Here is a 22171-nt window from a genome sequence, read left to right on the forward strand (position 1 = left end):
GCATACAGACGACACTGAATATCAATTGAATAAAGAATTACATGTATTTGTTATTATTCAACGAGAAATTAACTCGAAATAGAATTCACTGGCACGTCTGTACATAACTATTTTAGTTTTGCTCTATTCCACCTGACATATACGCGTCGGTTGCAACAATTGGCAATCTAGAAACCACTTAAGTTGGTTGACTTGAAACACAAAAGTTTGTAGTCGATTAACTTGGGCTCTCAGGCACTCACTACTTTCTTTTACAATCGTCTTCTTTTCATAGTCACTATCATTTCTTATATCTCTATCTTCTATAGGTATTTATGTCACTTATAATGTTCAACAGTTCTTCTGGCCGCAAATTTTAGAGATAAAAATTTTACCAATTCTGATCCACTGATCTGAATTGTTGACAGCCAATAGAATAGATGTGACTAGACGATTGAAATTTGAGTGAAGCTTTTAATAATCAAGCCCCGCTATCAACGATGAAACTCAGTTGTAAAATGTGTAATTTTCTTTATTTAGGACTAACAATATGGTCTTTTGATAGAAATTTGTCTTCTTGTATCAAAATGTAAAATCTCAAGGTTGTTTACACGATTGGCGACGGAAAATGATGATTGAGTAAATTGAGATTGAAAAAATTGAGGATTGAAATTGAGATTGATAAAAAATATCTTTTTTACTTTGTAATGCTTTTTTCGTATTATTTCAGTCACGCAGCAACATTTCCCGACTTGGCATGCGCAGCAAAACCTTTCTTATAGCATCTCTGGTGCATGAAAAATGTTGTCCTGGCCGAACCCTTTTTTAAAGGAAACGAAGTTAGCTCATCTAATTTACTTGACTTGGAAAATGTTCCTTAGAGCGCAACTTGAAAGGAAATTTACCCCAAATTCAGGGAACATCATCTTTCCTTCTAATTTTCCCCGTAGCCTTAATATTGCGCCGTCCTATATCAAAGTCCGTATCAAAGACCGGTGTTTTATGCACTCTTCTGCGCAAGGGCCGCGAAATTCCTTTCAACTTCCCTGGTATGACAAATAAAAAATCTGGAATAAAGGCAAAAAGGCGCTGTAAGATGCAGAGAAGCTAATATGGTTGCAGTGAACACACATCGCTATTCTTGTTGTAGAGCAATTGCGAGTTCCAGATTGCAGCTCAAGTTACGTGAGCGGGCGGGTGTTTAATATGAACATTCATGTATCAAAAATGACAAGATGCAAATTTTATTCACGCATAAAGAATTTTTTGTTCTGTATTATTACCAACAGTATCGGTGTTTCATTTGTACCGTATGGCGACATTAATTTTCCATCCGCATAATAAAACCGATGCAAAATAACCGCTTTTTCTTCATACAGCAAACCCCTTGCTTCCATGCAATGATATTATTTTTACACAAGTTTTTCGGTATGGATTCCCATAAGTTATTGCTATGAGACCTGAATTAAGTTACCATAGCACGCTTTCATCAGATTTATTCTAGCCTGAAAAGATTGGTTGCGATGATAATGCTCGTTACCCTCGCCATAGAGGGGAAAGTTTATAAATTTCTCTGTACATTGGATAATATATTCTCCGAGGTGTATTTCTTATGAAGTTGCCTTGCGTTCTTCATCCCTTTGAAATTGAACTCTTTGAAGTTTAGTACTGACATTTGTAAATTTTTAAAAGCGTTTGTTTTACTGTTTACTCTACAGTCTCCTGGACGCTGAACTCCAAGGCTTGGACCCTCACGGGGTTGGGGTTGGAAGTAACCGCAGTAAACCAGGCGAAGGGGAGTGGCTGCAAGCGGCAACGGGTCCACAATCCCCAATGGACAAGCATGATCCCCAAGAAGGAGCAGGAGTTTTGTCCTATTCCACGACTCTGAGTCTCACGGCTGCTCTAGGAGTCTCTCTTCTACTCCTAAACGCCCTCGTGCTCGCCACAGTTCACTGCAGAAAAGCAAATAATTCAGGGTCGAAGCGATCGAATGAAAACAGCGATAGTGTTGGTATGGCACTCTCAATCCCGTCACCGTCTCATTGCGGGACACTTCGGTCTTCTTCCACCTTGAGATCAATCGCACCTACATCATTTTCACCTCCAGACTGCGCAACCTATTCACCTTCCCCCGATTGTCCTCCTGAATACACGACGTGCGGGAAACAATCCACATTCATACAAGGAACTCCAATCCACCTCTCACATATAACAGAACAAAACACCATCTACCGACACGCTGCTTCACCTCCTCCTCCACCGACTGTACCACAAGCCGCTCCGCCACAAGAACTCCAGTACCATGCTAACCAGACTGTACCAGACATACATACCTCCCCATACCAACAACAACAGCAGCAACAGTTCATACAGTCCCAATACATGCAGCAGCAAAGGGAAGATCCTAACAAAATGACCATGAGATTGGGTAACACGGGACAGCAGCTGCAACAACAGCAGCAACAGCAGTCGTCGCCGCAGCTCTCGAGCGCCGTCCAATGTTAATGATGTCATCTACGAGAAAAATTACGGTCATGTAAGCTCTACTTAAGCAAGAACCGACGGGCTAATCTTGCAGACGAAGAGCTAACAGTTTTCTCGAGGACTAGCTCTCATGCAAGCCACCTTACAACCGATAGAGAACCTGATTTTAAATCTATTGGAAGTAGATATATATTGGAAAATGCTGTGAACGCGTGTAACTAATAGGTGGCACGAGCATGTCAATGAAAAAAAGAATCTGTGCATTGAAGCTATAAAATCTTTAAAACTTATACCTGTAAAGCCAAATAATAACCGCAAGGTGTTGAAGAAACTCGAAAAATGTTAATAAAAAATTCTACATAACAGTTGCATGATTGCAGTTATTTAGATCCTCAATAACATATTTGCAGAATTCTGGTAAAAAAGGTGGTAATTACACTCTGATATAATGTATATCCAAGTAGGGAATTCGAAGCGCCAATACCATAGCTTTATATAAGCAAAATTTGTGTATAGCGATTCGCGAACATACTTGTATAGAGTTTGTATGTTGTGACCAAATGAACTCTACTAAGGACCTCTAAATTCTGAAAATTATGCGGCGCAATTCATAAGAAGTAAACGGGAACGTTCGCAAATGATTTATTTGTTATGCGAGCATACTAAAAAGTATGTTCTGAAAAGCATGAACATCAGAATATGTTATTCAACTTGCTGAAAATCCTTTATGTTTCATCCGAACCATCTCAGTATTTTCACGAAAGAAACCAGTGGTTACATTTGAACGGCCACACCCTGGGTTGCATGCCGGTGCTACCGCAAAGATAGGGAAAATTGCGATTTGTTACCGGTACTTTGAAGCTAAATCAATAAATTTATTTTTCAAGAGCAGGCCAAATATATAGAGCTTATTTGCGTTATAAGATCAATTAAAATTGTAGAAAACAATCAGGAATGCCGATTATAAATAACTTACAAATGTTCATGAATTAAAATTACGCCGTGAACAATGAATGGTACGAGAAAACTTCGGAGGCAAAAGTGATGCTGAAAGTGACTCGCACGTTTCTCAATGTAAATAGTTACATTATTATGTCGGAGCAGGATCGAGGAAATTTGATGGAGAGTCTATATATGCTTCACAATGAATGTGCTTTTTATATGAATGTTAAAAATTGTTGAAGTGAAATAATTATTGATTTTCAAATAATTAAGTGTATGTTAAAGTAAGAAACGATGTACATGAATGCAGTGCGAGAATTTTATGCATGCAAAACGGAAATAATCGGTAAAATAGTGGCTCAACGATTTAATTCCATATAAAAACTGAAAATAATATGTGACAATGATATTTCCCGTATTAAATTAATTGAAAAATGAATGGATATTGAAATTTTAGAGAATTCTGGACTAGGATTCATTCAAACGGCATATTTTTTTAAACTTGAGAATATTTGATATTCTATATTGGCGCATTTAGTCGAAACTTCATTTCAGATGTATACAAGCTGTTGTATACGTTCCTGAGCTGACAGTTGGATGACATCAAATGACGAATTGGAAATGCATTAGAATTTTCGGTAGTGTATGAAATGATTTTAATTAGCTCAATTTTTTCCTTAGCTTCATAAAATAAAATATTTTAAATTGGGAAAATCCATTATTTCGCCCATCTCCAACCAGGGGCTATGAAAAATTTGTTGGCAGTTTTTTTTTTTTTAAACCGAATTATCGAAGCATCGGTGACTATTACCTAGGCCAGCTGTTGAACATTTATGATTAACAATATGGTTAACGAAAACTCAAAAACTTATTTAAAATATATAATATTTTTAATTCACCCAAAAGTTGAAAGATTTAACCGCAACACCAGTAAATTGTTTAAAATACTTTCTTTAGCGAATACCCTATAATAACCTGTTATCCAACGCTACAACTCTTGTTTTTATTCATGCGATTTACTCTTCGAAATTTTTTTTTTCAAATAAAAAATTGAGTGATTTCCTTTTGCATATAATTTCAGTAATATTATATTAGCTCATTGACCCTGATAAATCCGAAAGCACCAGAACTTCACACGTACCTATAAATTATCTTCAGTGTCGAGGCCACGGAAATATATTGCTCAAGCTATTCAAGGAGAAAAATGGTGACTCTGCAGACTTTAAAATATAGCTGAATTAACAATAATTTCAAGAAAACCGGTTATAATATACTCTGTTTTTACCCGCGTCATTAATTTGTAAGAACCCGAGCACGGAACTCCGGGGTCATTTTCCGTCAATCACTTTAATGCTACTACTTTTTAGTTTGAAAATATATAGCTAATAGTGAATTGAGCTTCTCGCTATGTTTCGTGTCTTAGCATCTCGTTATCATCATTATTACAATTGAACGCTTATTGATTCCAGATTTAAAATCTATTTGTTTCTTGCAAAAAAGTGGACTGACTGAACACAAACATATTGTTTGTCGAAATAAATTGTAATAATTATGTTTTGATGTAAACGTCGAGTGCTTGAGCAAATTAGCAGAAGTGTTTGTTGGGACGCGCAGCGAAGTTATTATTTAAATTAATTCCGACGAGCCAGCCAAGGTTCAGTGCAATATGTCATCTGTTCACTGAACTTCACAACTGTTCATTTTGGAACCTCGGATCTTCATTTTGACTACAGATGTTCCTTTTGAATGCAGATGTTCATTTTGAGTTCTCTTGACTCTAGCTGTTCCTTATAACAACAGCTGTTCCTATTATGTCTAGCTGTTCCTGTTGATTTCATCTATTCCTTTCAAGTCTAGCTTTTTCTTATGATAACAGCTGTTCCTTTTGTTTCCAGCTGTTCCTTTTGACTCCATCTGTTCCTTATAACAACTGCCGTTCCTTATGACAACAGCTGTTCCTTTTGAGTCTAGCTGTTCCTTTTGTCAACAGCTGTACCTTTTGACTCCTGCTGTTCCTTAAGACAACAGCTATTCCTTTTGACTCTTTTCATTCCTTAACTGTTCATTTTGAATACAGCTATTATTTCTACTAAAGCAGACGAGCGAGAACGGGCATGCTTTGTTGTGACTGTGAATTTTACTTGCTGTTTTTCTCTCAGCGCGTTGTAAGAAGAATTTGCAAAGGTCGAGGCTATCCATGGTCCATGATAAATGTGCTTCGAAGTTGCAAGAACACGAGCTTGGAATTCAGAATAGTTCTACAGATAAATTAATAGTATTATATATAAATTAATTGAATTTTCATTGATAAGTTGATAATATTTTCAGCGATAAGAGTACACATCAAGCTTGCTATTCGGTATCGTTGACATGTTGGAAATTTGACAGCAGAATCAATGCAAGTAAAATCGCTGGGAAAGATTTGAAGAAATTCCATGCTTATCATACCTATTTAAATAATTATAATTCAACGACCGGCACGAAAATGCTAAAAGAAAATTTAAATGAGTTTCTTCCCCTTTTTAGCCTATAAATTTGATTCAAGTTCTTATGAGAGGGTTTTTATTCTAAAAATCTAATTTGAAGTATGGGTAATTGATTTTTGAGCGTTAAGTTGAAGTTTTTACGAAATTGACCCGTTATCAGTGACGAATGGAACGATATGAAAACGATATGAAAATGAGGTGTTGTTCAGGTATTAGATGCGATGCATTTCATTATCAAACTCATGTTCTTTCCTTATTAATGTTAGAAGAAAGTTATTACCTTGAATAATTTGTCGATGTCTTTGCTGTATATCTTGTACATTAAACGTCTGCCTGTAAATAAATTTTAAAATCTACAAATGACTATTTTTCTCGCGCTTCTTTGGATATTCCATCCGGATATATAAAATAAAATTTGTCGCCATTGTTTTGCAAGAAAAAGTGCTATTTTTTCAGACGAAGGTAATGCTTACTCAAATTAATTGTTTTAAATGAGAACTTGACAGCGTTTTAATGAACGCCTGTGTTCAGTTGAAATGATTCACAGCGGACGTAATGTATGTACGTAAAAATACGCTTATTTTTACATTTGAATGGTTAAATCCATCTAGGAGAGACAATTTATCGATCCAATTTTATAATATCAAATGATGTTATCTAGAAACTACGCTTATTCATATTACAGCATATTATGGCAGCTTAAAACATTTTCTTTGAGTATATTTCACATTAGTTTTTCAATCAAATATCGTCTCCAAAATATCTCTGACAATTCAAAATTTCCGTAATAAAGGAAACCGGAGACAAGTTAATCAGAACACTATATTGGAACATCAGATTAGAACAATGGAATGTCAGTTTTAAATTAAATCCGTCCAACTCATTATTACACACATAGTTCCCCAGTTAATGTTGCGAAATCAACCTGAGTGTCTGACGTATTCATATAGCTTCAGTGATTTCAACTGGCTTAAATAAATGTAGAATTAAGTAATACCATACAATACAGGCAAGTATGGCAGAAATTACTTTATTAACTTGATCATACTCAGGAATTCGTACTTCAATAACATTATCCTGGAATAATTTGAACTTGAAAGTGAGATAATAGATCCACGTTCCTTGCAATATATTAACTGAGACTAGGAAGTTTATGGCCAACGAGCGTCAAATTATTTTAGCAGCTTAGACTTGCTTCTAAACTTCAACTAAACATTCCGTCTTTCAAGTGTGCTATTTAAAAAAAATTCAACAATGTTTGAATATACACGGGGGCATGGAATGGTGTTTTTCATTTACTTTGTGAGCTAAAATTGTAATAATTTATTTACTTGTTGTTACTTGCTCGTTATTTGTTTAACGTGCGTATTTTTCACACACAAAATTCCTTATATTAAATTCGAGATAAAACAAGCGTCGAAAATTCGTCCTGAGTTGTGCTCATCTCGGGTTCTCGACACTATAAGCTCAACTTAATCCGCTTATGTTTGTATATAACAAATAAATACTCACTGTACCCATTTGCACACTAGTATTATTGATGAAAAGAAGCATATCGCCTCGTATATATTTACACATTATAGTTTGTTTCATCGTGCTTGTTTATTATTGCATGTTTTGAATTGTATTGGCCCTATTTTTAAAATATTTGTCCTTTTAATGCTTTACAGCATGAAAATGAAAGTTTAGTTAACAAACTTAGCAGTTATTTATTAAATATCTTTGGGGCACATATCAGTCAAATTCCATCTTGTGTTCATAATGTTATCAAATGAAAATATAATATATATCGCATAATAATTTAAAATAAATAGAAAATCGACAACATGCAAATGTGTCAATTTAAACAGAAATTTTTAGTTATTGGAAAATCGAAATGCGCGCTTGTAGCTTTACTTAAGCTGCCCTACATGAAAAAAATATAACTCAGTACTCAATGCAGTGAGTAACAGAGAGCGTATTTCCTCGTCGACGAAAACGTGAAGTTACGGACGGACAGACGGACGGATGGATGGATGGACGGACAGACAGACGGACATGGTGAGCAAAATAGTGCATTTTTTCCATAAATAAGAAAATGCGCTAAAAATAAAAATTTAATTTTGTCACTGAAATTTTGTTGATAAATATTATTGCATAGAATTTTTGCAATGATGCAATAGTATTATGCAATAATAATATTGCATTATTGCATTCTATGTTGCCTGCATAGAATACAGTTTGCATAAAAATATTCACATTTAAAATGAATGTGCGAATAAGTGTGGCTCTGTCAGAATTGCACCGAATCCGAAGCAAACACGGCGGCAATCTCTGAAAAGGGATAGGAAGACTCCGGATTTTACGTAAACAAGAGGATCAGGATTCGACGGATAAACAGACAACCATATAACTATACTGTAAATAACACTATATATTTTACCTGGATAAAAAGATTTTAAAAACTTATACTATAAAATGATTAAGCATGCACTAGCGGGCTGAATTCAAATGTAAAAATTGCAATAGAATCACAGCCGCACTGTCATAGGTTGCAAATCTTGGAGGTTTATTGACAGTATCATTGGCTAAACATGTAGCAACTTCTGCCACTGCTGCTGATTCAGGTATCATTATATTGATTATCAGCAACAGCATCAAGTGCTTCGCAAGCAGCACAGGCTGCCAAATATTTTTCAATATCAGCAGCACAGGCCAAATCTTCATCATCTGTAGGTTTCATTATTAACTTTATCACCAGCATCTACAGAACAAGAGCATATTGAAGAGTTGGCATCTTTAGTGTCATCATCAATGTCAACATCACGGCTGATATAACATTTGCCGTATAAAATTAGTAGTTACTGATGCTGTGTTAACATCAGATGCATTATCAGAGCCCTACGTTTATCAATAGCGTCATGAGAAGAACGGAACAACTTCTGATGATAATAATAACAGCAGCGTTTTTCATAACATTAATGCGGGAAAACTAAGCTGTATAAATTTTGTTTTTAAGGTTTTGCTTGCGGCCCTTGTAATACGAGGTGACACAAAAACATTATCCATAATGGGCCAGAACGCATGCTTCAATAATACGCAGATTGAAGTTTTCTTGCCCGGAGTTCAGGTCCAATACGTTAAATCGAACAGGTATGAACTGACAGTAGTACCGTTAAGGTTTAATAATACAGAGAATACCAAATCATTGAATGTTGGGCGAACACAAAACATTCACATTACTAGCAGTTATAGCGAGCAGTAGGGACCTGCATTGATGATACAATTTATATTGCATCCTCGATACTGATTAAAAAAACCTAACTCTCAAAAAAATATAACTCAGTACTCACAGCAGTGAGTGACAGAGAGCGCATTTTCTCGTCGACGAAAACGTGAGGTCACGGACGGACGGAAAGACAGACGGACAGACATGACGAGCACGATAGTGCATTTTTTCCATAGAAAGAAAATGCGCTAAAAAGTCACACAGAGTCTCTCCAGTCTTGCTTGAAGTGCTTTTGCTTAAAAGAAATGACAGCCTCGTCAAAATCAACAGCCGAATAAGTATTACCTAAGCAGAAGTAACAGCAGAGTATCGATTCAACAGCAGAAACAGCAGTAGCAGCGGCAGTATAAACAGCAGTATAATCAGAGGAGTCATTATCGGTTTACGTCAGCATCAGCAACATTGGAATAAGCACCAATAACATCAGCAGCATCACCAATAACATCAGCAGCATCACCAATAACATCAGCAGCATCACCAATAACATCAGCAGCATCACCAATAACATCATCAGCAGCAGCAACAACAGCAGATTTAAGCGACATTAGTCGGTCAGCTTTAAACCTGGCAAGTCTATTGCAGCCTTCGCCACTTGTCGTCACTTGCAGACAAATTTTGCCACTTACATGTCACCTGCTGACAAATTTTGCCACTTACAAGTCACTTGCTGACAATTTTTGCCACTTACATGTCACCTGCTGACAAATTTTGCCACTTACAAGTCACTTGCTGACAATTTTTGCCACTTACATGTCACTTGCTGACAATTTTTGCCACTTACATGTCACTTGCTGACAAATTTTGCCACTTACATGTCACTTGCTGAGAAATTTTGCCACTTACATGTTAATTGCAGACATATGTTGACACTTACATGTCACTTGCGGACAAATTTTACCACTTACATGTCACTTCCTGACCAATTTCAACACATACATGTCACTTGCTGACAAATTTTGTCACTTACATGTTACTTGCATACAATTTTTACCACTTACATGTCACTTGCTGACAAATTTTACCCACTTACATGTCACTTACTTACTAATTTTGCTACTTACATATCTCTTGCTAACAAATTTCGCCACTTATACGTCAGTGGCCGATAAATTTTGCCTCTTACATTTACATGTTACTTTGTTTAATTTGCCGTTCATGTCATTCACTCATGTTATCGTTGGCGCTTACCTACAGCATTACACCCCGATTCTTCTTATCCATTTTGTGGTAATTCGCATTACTTTATTCACCTCTTTGCATTCTGTATCAGCTTCATGTTCTTGTGTATATGCAGGACAATTTAACTTACCATTTACACATTTATCTCATTTATACATTTATCATATACCTACGTCACTGTTGTGTATTTTATGTATCGGTTTTTAGCAAAAATTCCTATTATTCGGACGTAAAGATCTCCAAATAAAAATTACTGCGCAAAATTCTGAATCTTTTTCCAAGTTTTGCATTAATTTTGCCTGAAGATATATGTCAATCTTTATCTAAATTTGCTCTATATGCGATAATTTCAATTATTTTATGAATCAATGATTGTATGAGAGGACCATATTTCCATGAATTACGATTATCTGACAATAAGTAACTATAATATTCAATTTTTTTGTGAAGCATATCTGATGATTTTATATAGGTTATTCTTTGATAACATGCATGTTTCTTTTCTGATTGATATTGCGATATTGCAAAGTCATATCAAATTTTTTATGTTACTTCTTCCTGTTACAAACAAGCGAGATTTTTTACTCGTAAGAATCCAGTCAGAATTTGAAATGTTGTGCATTCAGAGGAACAATCCTTCATAGACTCATTTCACATAGGATTTTCTTTGTATAAATCGTCTGGAATTGTACGCTTACGTCGAAATATTTTTTTGAGAAACTCCGACCCTATCACCGTCAATGATATTAATCATTCACGTATTATAGTATCGTTTAAATATCAATTATCATTGCATTATTTTTCATTTTCATTTTTAAAATTTGAACTTAGACTTTGTACATTTTTTCTGCAAGTTATCTATCATTCACTCTTGCATAAATTATTATTTTTTTAATTTTCACTCTTTCATTGAACCAATTTTAATATCTTTTGGAATTAGAATAGATGATCTAGAGCCACCGTTCTAACGTCCGATTGCCACTAAAATCCACTCATTTAGCACTCAATTTTTGACACGAATATAGCTCTCTTTATTCTATATTCATGCTCTCCATAACGAACCTACTCAGTCTGTGTCCCGTATTCATGGGCCTGACTCGAGGCTCTACGAATCACATATACTCGCCATATTCTATTCATGGACAGTCGCGACGGCTTCCTAGCAGCCTTCGTTCCCAGTTATCGACAATTCATTCTCCATTTATCGGCCTGCCTTCAGTCCATCTCAGTGCCTCGATCAATCGACGGAAAATCGATGGATGCAGCGTAGGAGATTCAGAGCGCCAGCCTCGTGTAAAGGAGAGGAGTCTCTCCGGGATGAGGGCTTTAACAATGTACTTCTCTTCGAGAACATTTTTGCATTTAGCAGTAGGAGTCTTGTCATGCAATAATATTACACCAGGTTGTGCAAAAGGATGCGCCATGTAGACAAAACACGAATATAATAATTGAGATTTCTGTTTCTCGAGAAGTAATATTAAAAAGTTAGCAACCTGAGATGACATTTGACTCATCTACGGAACTATTATAGCGCATAAAATTGAGAATTAATTATTAGAATTCCTGAATATTAGGTTCAAGATTTTGGATAACGCTTCAGAGACTGATATTTGTATGAAAGACACAATCTTATTTACATAGGAGATTCTGGCCGCAAAAAATATTTTGGCATTTCTGAAGCTAAACTCTCGTAATATCTTCTTTTCGCAAATCGAGATCCCGCGAGAGTGAGGTGAGGCCAACAACGTTGCCACATTTCCGTGGGTATATTCAAGCATTCTCGGAGCACAAATCTTTCGCTGAACTCTTGATATCTCGGGAATTACCTCTGAAGCCCTCCATCACTCCCACAGGTACTTCAACGAGTCCGAAACCATCGACGCTTGAAATTTCCCGACGCTTCTCATCTCGGGTAAAGCGGCAAACTCCAGGACTTCGCTTTGTTCTAAGCTGCGCCACCAGGAGGCGTCCGACCTGATTTTCATGCCAAAATCCGACTAAAAATGTCAAGGCTGAGAAATGGGAATGGTCTGTTCAGATTACTGCATGCGGGCTAAAGATTCGTTTTCTATGAAATAAATGGGAAAATTTCAAGATTTATATGTATATTTTGTGCCGAAAGAAGTTCATTAAGAACGCATGATACAAGAATATATTGTTGCCTAAATTTTTGGAATTTCAAATAAAGTTCTTAATTAACGTTAATTGGTTGCATGCATATTAGACGATCTTGCCGAATCCTCGAATTCCAATGAAATTCTTTGAGCAAGGTAGGGATCAACGTAATAGTCTTCCATAGCGTGTTGACGAAATAGTTTAACACCTCTCAATTCACTTACTCGAAACGATTTCAAATCGCTCGAAACAAATAGCAGAAAATTTTCATCCACAGCAAGCAAAATATTTACAAAATATTTGTTGACTCCAAATCATGCATCTTGTACAAGTATATATGATGCTTTTCTAAAATAGCTTTCTCGTCACTAAAATATTTTAGTTTGAAACTTACGTAGGTTTCATTGGATTCTAATATTTTTAACGTAAAAATACGAAGATTTTCTAGCCAGCTGTTTCCTTTCTTCTCGGAGTCGCTTCTTCTAGAATCTCCAAAATAGTTCATACGGCGCTTCGAAATATAATGCACATTGTCAAGACATGCTATTCGATTTTTTGCTTCAATTGTCAACGTGATACGCTTTGTAACTATTTATCATTTCAGCTCGAACTGTACAATTAGCGATCACAAAAACTTGAAATAGTATTAAACAATTCCAATTTTACCAGCATTTTACCTGCAGTTACTGCAGTTACAATTTCAATTTTACCTGCAGTTACTTAAACCCTCGGTAGATCTAATAATTATTCGCACTCTCAGGTCACCATAGTTGATATATATTCCTTCCCAGTCCTTATTGATGCGAGTACCTTTGGTCCATTCGATGAAGCGGGTCCCATTAAATCTATGAGAAATCATAACTAACTTTCCTTTGAGATTCCCGCTTTATCCATACGGACTAGTCAGGTTCATGATGAGATGGTTCCTTCAAAGCCTCATGGACTTCACATGTTCCTATAGAAGGACTGGAAAGGTCTTAGTCTGCGCGGCAATTTCGTGGCGCCAGACTGAGGGAGAGGCTGCTCCCTGTGACGGATGGTCTAAGAAGTGCGGCGTTGAGCCGTCGAAACAAGCGAAAGCTGTCAGCCTCGCCCGCTTTGCCAATGATGGATGCTCGTGTTGAAGATTAGCGAGCTAATAGGGACCTCGTCTGGGGCAGAGAGCTAATGGATGCCGTCGAAATTAGGTGAGAGATGGACAAGACTTGTGAGTGATAGCGCAAAGTCCATGAGACGGTATGGAACAGGAAGCGAAAGTAATGGGTAAGACGTGCTGGGCAGAAAAATGATAGATAACGATGATATTAGGTGAGAGATGGACCAGACTTGTGAGTGATAGCGCAAAGTCCTTGAGACGGTATGGAACAGGAAGCGAAAGTAATGGGTAAGACGTGCTTGGCAGAAAAATGATAGATAACGATGATAGTAGGTGAGAGATGGACCAGACATGTTAGTGATGGTGCAAATTCCAGAAGAACAATTTTTGGATGTTTTAATTAGAGTGAAATTGTAGACGTCTGAGGCAGATTAGTGATGGATCACACCTAAATTTGGTGACAGGTGAAATTCAAAGGGAAGTAAAAAGTATTATATGTCCATAAGTTTCTTTGAAACAGAGAGCGACTTTCGGGGCTGAAAAATTAAGGATACCGAAGAAATTATTAGTCTAATACGAATCGTTTGTGATAGGCGCCAGCTCTCTGAGATGTTTTGGAACAGGTAGCGGAAGTAATGCTTCAGACCTCCGGGGCTGAAAAATGACGCATGATAAAAATCGCTGAAATTAGATGAGAGACGGAATCGCGAGAGCTAAAGCCTCCATGAGCAAGTCTGATCGGTGTGGCTTGAGATCTATGAATAACTTTGACATCGAAGCTTACGAGTAGTTCGTTATTTACTATAAAATTAAAGCTATTCTGTCTGAATTTTGAAAGAAAGTGATTACAGTACAAACGAAACGAATTAAGATGCGTTCAAGTTTAAAAGCACGTGCAGGCACTACAGATCCTCTTCAGCTCCTGGAAATAATGCAAATGAGGAATGAGCGAATCTTGCAAGTGATGCGCTAAATTGCTAGCCAAGTTAGGGTCATACTTCGTTAAGTGGCAAGTGACAGGCTGAGTTACTGTATGGGGCAAGTTATGGGGCGCGCGAGACAATAAGAGGCTCGGAAATGGGGCTCTTTGGGAGCAATAATAGGGGTGTGGGGTATAACAAATTTGGGGGAGTGGTGCATGACAAATTGGGGGAGTGGGGCTTGGTGAATTTGGGAGGAGTGGGGGAATGACAAATTGTCTGCTTTATTACTCAAGTTCCGGCCACTGCCCGCCGAGTTTTGGGCAGAGAAATAATTCATTTGAATGAATTCAATTATTTTTAAAGTGCATATGACATTCATTATAAGTATTTATTTGGGCCTTTAACAATATCCGAGACTTGATCCACAATGACTACATCGTACAAGTACAAGTTTTAATTATCAGAAGTCATTAAATTAACTTTTCACGGTTGATTATCCAAGCTTCTTTAATTACTTAGTTCCGGAATTTATTGATTAATTTTTATGGGCATAGGGACTATCAAAAAGTATTTATTTATGGTAGACAATTCTTCCACAAGTATGAATAACTGAAACAGTTTTATTTATTAGTTCAATTACAAGAACGTATATGATTTATTTTCAAAAAAAGAGTTAGCACGACTGTACGAAACATAAAGTAACTGCCTCGCCACCCAGTGTAAAATGGTAGATGATAGAGTAATTATCTTCTGACGGCAACTCATTTTCCTTTTACATTTAAATTGACTTTATACAGAAAGTCTGAAAATTCGTTGAATTGAGCATCGCAACGTTGAAAATACCGAATAATAGTTGTGTGGGCGCTGTTTATATGATGTGTGGATGCTGTGTGAAAGCAGTGTTTGATGCTGTGTGGACCCTGGGCGGATGTTGTATGGATGTCATTTGAATGTTGTATGTTTGCTTTGCGGATGTTGAGTGGATTCATTTTGAACGCTGTCTGGATACTGTTTGAGTATTACGTAGACGGATTGATGTGTGAACGCATCATAAAAAGGATTAGCTTTTATTCATCGATATAAGCGAAATAAATGAAAATGAATTTGATCAAGGAATATAAAATTGCAACGAATGCAAAGTAGTGACTGCTGCTCAAAGGACTATGAAATGAGATCCAGAATGGAAGGCGAGGGGGATTTGTTAAGAAAGCGCGGTGGTAATTAACGCGCGTCCATGAAGGCAAGACCAGGGGTTGGATATTTGATCGCTGAAGACTATATAAAGGCATGAACAGAGGTCGGATATTTGATCACCAGAGACTAAGTAGCAACAAGATATTCAGCGCAGTAAATATTGCGCGGTGGAAAGGGTGACTTTATTAGTGCATGAGGAAAATGTATCGAGAATGAGGTAAAATATATCGAGACTGAGATAAAATATATAGAGAATGAGGTAAAATATATAGAGAATGAGGTAAAATATATAGAGAATGAGGTAAAATACATCGAGAATGAGGTAAAATACATCGAGAATGAGGTAAAATATATCGAGAATGAGGTAAAATATATCGAGAATGAGGTAAAATATATCGAGAATGAGGTAAAATATATCGAGAATGAGGTGAAATATTTCGAGAATTAGGTGAAATATTTCGAGAATGAGGTGAAATATATCGAGAGTGAGGTAAAATATATAGAGAATGAGGTAAAATATTTCGAGAATGAGGTAAAATACATAGGGAATGAGGTAAAATATATAGAGAATGGGTAAAACAGATATCATATTTAGTATGGATATCTACATTTCTAGAAAGTAAATCCTGAATCAGGTTTAATAATGAATTTTGTCAAATATCATTAATGAACGTATGTATAATAATGTCATATCATTACATTACTTTTCATTTCATTCACAATGAAAGCCAAAACTTGTTATATAATGGAATATTAGGATTTACTTCGTTTAAATAAAAATTTTGGACTCATAGTTGTTTTTGGTGAATGTTTACAGCGAAATACCATGTGAAGGCATTACTTTTCATTTCCTCTGACACTCATTTTGAAATCACTCCTATTTATTATAAATAAACAAATCCTATTTTCTTCTATATCCCTACATGTGCTTTACATACTCTTTCCGTCACATCATATTTATGTCGTGATGGAATTACTTGATTTCCATTTATACTGAGAGATAAATAATGAATAATGAAACCGGTTGTAAAATTTATAAACCTTTTTGGATGCAAACAGAACAAGAGAGGGAACGGGAAAAAATGATTATTTTTATTATATAGTTGTTTTGAAGTTTGAGCAAAATCTGCAATTATATTCCTGAAAACATGGGGGATAAATACCTCCGGACAATAAATATATAGAATTTACGCTGCCAATTAGAAAATTACATGTTCAGTTATTCAATTAATTTTCTCTTTCCCTATCCCAATAGCAAAGTCAGGCATGTGCTCATTAGCCGCTTAATTAGATCAACTGCTAATAAAAAGACATGTTTTCAAGTCGAACATAATACTTTCTAGCAGAACATTTTCTAACATTTTGAAACGAAAGGTTCAACAGAACGAGATTAATGACTAACATCAAATATTTCAAGGAGGGGGACCACGTTTATTGTTTTAATTTCAGAATTATTATCGCCTTTCTGCGCGTTTTTTGGATCAATTTCTACGTTTAAAGTAAAATACTGGGTCAAATAATATGTAAAGTGAATATTTATTTTTGTATTTGAAGTTAATATTTGAGCGAACTTTTATTAACATGGCACATGGACTTCAATATAACGCATTTATAATAATCGTAAAACGTACCTTATTCCAGGAAATCCTTATGCAAAGCTGCTCTAATTATAAATGAATAAATCAAAAATCATATTATTTAATTTTTTTGGCATATCCTTGGGAGTTTTCTGACGAACAATTTTTAAATGAATTTCCCATTATTACGAGATTGCCATTGTTTCCTTGAATCACATTTTTTTGTTGCATGCTCATCACAAAAGTTATTTTAACTAGAAACTGCTTTCTATTGCGGAAAATAAATTGAAGCGAACGGCAGAACTGCAATTATTAAAGAATTTATCCTTGATATTTACGAATAATTTTCTTTCTAAGAAGTTAGTTGTTGTCCAGCTATAGATAATAATTGTAGGTTCGCTCGTACAGGTGGCACGAGCAAATATTGAACGCATAATTGTCATAATTTTCGAACATTAGTTCAAGTGATCCGTAAGCGCAATGCTGTGCTTCAAATATTCTGAATTATTTGCATTTTTCTAGACCTGAATACGTTGATGAAGAGCCAGGCATTGCAAAGGTAGAAGTGTGCAGGAGCTTTAAGGCATTCAGAATCAGGGCTGGAATATCAAAGTGATTAATTAAGCATAATCATCGCACTGTTGTTACCAAAAACCGGAAGATGCTTAGTTCGGAAAAAATAATTTCTAAGAGATGATTCAGCATCGGTGACCACACATGGTCAGGTTTAAGTCCGGTTCAAGTCTAAATGGTGGGATATAATACTAGGGAAATCCCCAACAAATATTTATTTAAATGACTGGCACACAGATAGTTCATGAACCTAAAGATGTCGGTTCTTGTTCCCTCCAGGTCCACCTTCGTCCACCGGTATACGGGTCCGAGGCTGTGGAAGAAACAGTTATGGTTTATAGTTATGGTTTATAGTTATGGTTTATAGTTATCAGTTATAGTTATCAGTTATAGTTATCAGTTATAGTTATCAGTTATAGTTATCAGTTATAGTTATAGTTATCAGTTATAGTTATCAGTTATAGTTATCAGTTATAGTTATCAGTTATAGTTATCAGTTATAGTTAGTTATCATAATAGTAATAGTTCTAGTTATCGTAATAGTAATAGTTCAACCAGACACATGATCTCGTATTGTGCTGCTACGATCAAACATCTATACATTAGCTTCTATAGTTCAAATTTCAAGGTTGAATATATTGAAGTATATTCACTTAGTCTAAGGTTTGATAAACTAAAAGAGCGAATGAAACCGCGGCCGGTCAGTCTGACTTCGGCCGAACAAGTGCAGGCGTAGGCGCGATCAGCAGACGTCGGTTACACCGCTGCCCGTGGTCACGTCTAGGGTACAATTTATCACGGGTCGAATATCGTTTCAGACAGTTGTGTAGCCAATTGCATTTAAGTTTAACAGCCCTGTCAAAGAGTATTTCAATATGAACAACATTGCTGAACAAAGTTTCATCCTGATATGCATGTAGTCTTAATACAGTGCCATCGAAACGATAATGCCTGATTTCGCTGAATTATCAACGAATTACAGAATTATCATGTAGTCATTACCATTATAGCGTCCACTGGACGTCACCTGACTCCGGCGTTCTCCTGATCGCCGATAGTAACCAATGCTAAACTAGCTTGTGTAACTTACCACCCAGCTTCATCCTGTTTCATATCTAGTTCTTAATATATTTTAGACTACTACACGCCTCTCAACTTATCAAGTAATAATCCGGCTGCCACTGAAACCGGTAACCTGACACAATTATAAGTAATGCTTATTAAGGCTGACAATGCTGCACCACGGCTCACAATGGTGCTGCACAAGACACAAAAGGAAGCCTCGAGAGGCACACTCTAGCCGGCCATGACAATAGCTCTTGATGGAAGTGAAGAACGTCACAGGTATACGCGAGCGTCACGTGCGCGTCCCAGACGTGACCGCACTAAATAACGCGGACAATGTTTTCCGTTACTTCAAGTGTCCTGTCGATTATAATCTTTTGAGATAAAGTGTCATCGACGAATGGGGTTTCCGATCACAAGTTTTTAGGAATTTAAGAGGAAATTTCTCTTTACGTATGTGGAAATTTATTTGATTCAATCCCTTTCACTGCTGATATTAATATGCAATAACTAAACTATTCTTACACGAATCAGTTTGTTTCTTGAAAATTCTAGAGCATACAAAAATAAATCTGGCGAATATCTACTAATTATGTGTGCATAGAATGAGAATAAATATATTTTTAACTCACATTTCCGCGATCACTGGTTTTAATGACAGTTCGCACGGAGCCAGCGCCCTGCTTCCCATACTTCAAAGCTTCAAGGCCCTGGAAGTGCATTTACATGAGACTCAATTTTAGTAAAGCTCAGTAATGCAGCCGCGACGGGCATAATTTTGTTACTGGTGAGCTGATAATTCCTGTAAACGGCAGCAAGAGAACAGCGTAACGAGCGCATGGACAGAAAACGGCCATTAATTCTGCTGCACTGCGAGGCTCCTTTATTCTTATTGCTAAAAATGTAGTGATAAAGACCCGATGCGTCCTCCTGCCCCTTGTCTTTGTCTGTGGTCTTTGCTGTGATGCATTTGCCGTAAGGCCTTGGTATGTGGTCTTTGCCGAGATGTTCTTGGTCTGTGGTCTGCGCCCTGAAGTCTGGGCCTGCGGTCTTTACTGTTATGTCCTGGTCTGTGTTCTTTACCGTGTTGTCTTGGTCTTTGGACTTCGCCCTGACGGCTAGGTCTGTGTTCTTTGCAGTGATGCCGTGGTCTTTTTCGTGATGTTTATTGGTCTGCAGTTTTTGTATTGAAGTCTTCGCGTGTGATACACGCTGCAATGTCTGGGTTTGTCATCGTGGCAGTGATGGCTCGGTTAGATTTTTTGTCCTGATTTCTTTGTTACAGGTCTCAGTCGTGATAAATGTGCTGCGTTGCTTTCTCTGTGTTCTTCGCTGTTATTTCTCTGATGACTTTGCTTTGGTATCGTTGTTCATTGGACTTTACAATGTCGTTTCTTGTTAGCCAGCTTTGCGATGATGTTTCTCATTTCTTGGTTTGCGATGTTTTCTTTGTTTCAGCTTTGTTTCTTTAATGTGCTCGTATATTTTAGTTTGTTTATTTGATCACTATTATGTCATCGTGTTTTATGATCGTACTAGAAACAGTTGTTGCCATCCATGATAATTTCATATTTCACTAACATCTAATACACCTACACTCTGCCTCACATTTAATACACCAACATTCTGCCTAATACACCTACACTCTGCCTCACATCTAGTACACAACACTCTGCCTCACATCTAATACACCAACACTCAGCCTCACATTTAATACATCACATCAGGCCATTAGGTCTGGATTGGTATACGGAGATCCACGCCAGAGGTGCACGCTCAGTGCTGCGCACGCTGCCGTTACTCCGGCACAAAATAGCGGCCATAACCTAAGCAAATGGTCGTCTGTATTGGCAGAAACTCTTGCGTTGAACTGTTAATGCTCTTTATCGGTTCTTTAGTGGGAAGAATGACCGGGCTGGGACTATGGCTAGCCGAAAAACTTTCTGAAAGTCCGCCATTATTTCATTTTTTAGGTTTTATCTTGGAGGCTCTCACCATATCATGCTCTTTTGGGAGCCAAGCAAACGAAGCCAGTGACTTTTAGAAAAGATTTTCTCGACGCATCATCCATATAAGGAAGTCAGGAAAGAGAGGCACTTATTGGGCACCAGATAAAGCTTTGGATGCTCCAGACGCTCGTTATACAATGGGTTAGATTGTCGTCTTGTTCTGTTGTGTTGCTCATCCAACGTAAAGGTCGTTGCGTTGCTGTCTTATCATAAGAAGCTCTATTGTGTACAGGCATATATGAATATATATTTGAGAATAATTAATGAATGATTTTTTTAAATAGCGTGCTCTGTTTGTCTTATTTTATATACATACATGCATTAACATTAGAGGATGTTGTCATCGTTAAACTCTGGTTCCCTTGTTAATATCAAAGCGATTATCGAAATATCTTACATTAATGAAAGGTTTTGACATTGCATACAGAACATTTTTTCTTGAAAATTCATTAAAAAGCATTTTTTCAAACTGAAGAAACATTTTTCTTGAAAGTAAAAGCCATTCAAACCGATAAAGGGTCTTTGATATGACAATAACTAAAAAAATTAATGCGGCATATGCAGAAAATATCCAAGAAAGAGAAAAAACTTTGATCGGGTGATTCATAAAGTCAATAAATAAAAAACAATTAGTTTATGCTTTAGAACGACAAGAAAAGTCGCTTAAAAAAGCGACATATTTTTTTTAGTTGCGCCACGAGTAAACAGGACAAATTAATTTATGGACATAATTAATGATTTAATGATAATTTACTGCACGATAATCGTTAGACCTCGAACTCGAATATGATATTAGCATTACTTGTTTTAATTGAAAACCTCTCCTAATACACAGAATTTAATTCTATGTTTGATTATAAATTAAAAAGTTGCTAAAGATTGACTAAAACTATCACCAGTTTTTTTAAACTTCAGTCTATAAAAATAAAGTTTTAATAAATATCTTTAGCACTAGTACAAATGATGAACACGCACATTGAAATTATTTTCAGCTAAAACCAATTGAATTTAGGATAAATTGAATTTTATCTTGTGGAAAAGATAGTGTGCACTAGAACACAATAGAGGTGTTAAGGATCGTGAATTTCATGATATTTGCAGTAGCAGCGCCGCCTTATTTCGCAAGAAAGTTTACCCAGCAAAGATGGTCTTCATTGTGGACCAAATTGAACAATAGTTCGGCTATTGTTAGGATTTAATTAAGCCCAAGCTGGCGCTTTGCATTAGCGTGAAGCCTCGAATCCCAGGTTAATTTGTACATAGAATTGCACCCTCTAG

General features: G+C 36.5%; 1 protein-coding gene across 1 annotated transcript in view; it reads left to right on the forward strand.

Moving 5' to 3' along the window:
- Positions 1 to 2771, forward strand: part of LOC108679090 (neuroligin-4, Y-linked) — a 49371-nt gene extending 46600 nt beyond the window's left edge. The window contains exon 11 of the mRNA XM_018167615.2: positions 1698 to 2771. Coding sequence (XP_018023104.2) covers positions 1698 to 2487 — 790 coding nt within the window. The 3' untranslated portion in view covers positions 2488 to 2771. The remainder of the gene's footprint in view (positions 1 to 1697) is intronic.
- The last annotated feature ends 19400 nt before the right edge of the window (positions 2772 to 22171 follow it).

This window comes from Hyalella azteca, unplaced genomic scaffold (genome assembly GCF_000764305.2).
Source record: "Hyalella azteca isolate HAZT.00-mixed unplaced genomic scaffold, Hazt_2.0.2 contig13311, whole genome shotgun sequence".
Classification (NCBI taxonomy): Eukaryota; Metazoa; Arthropoda; class Malacostraca; order Amphipoda; family Hyalellidae; genus Hyalella; species Hyalella azteca.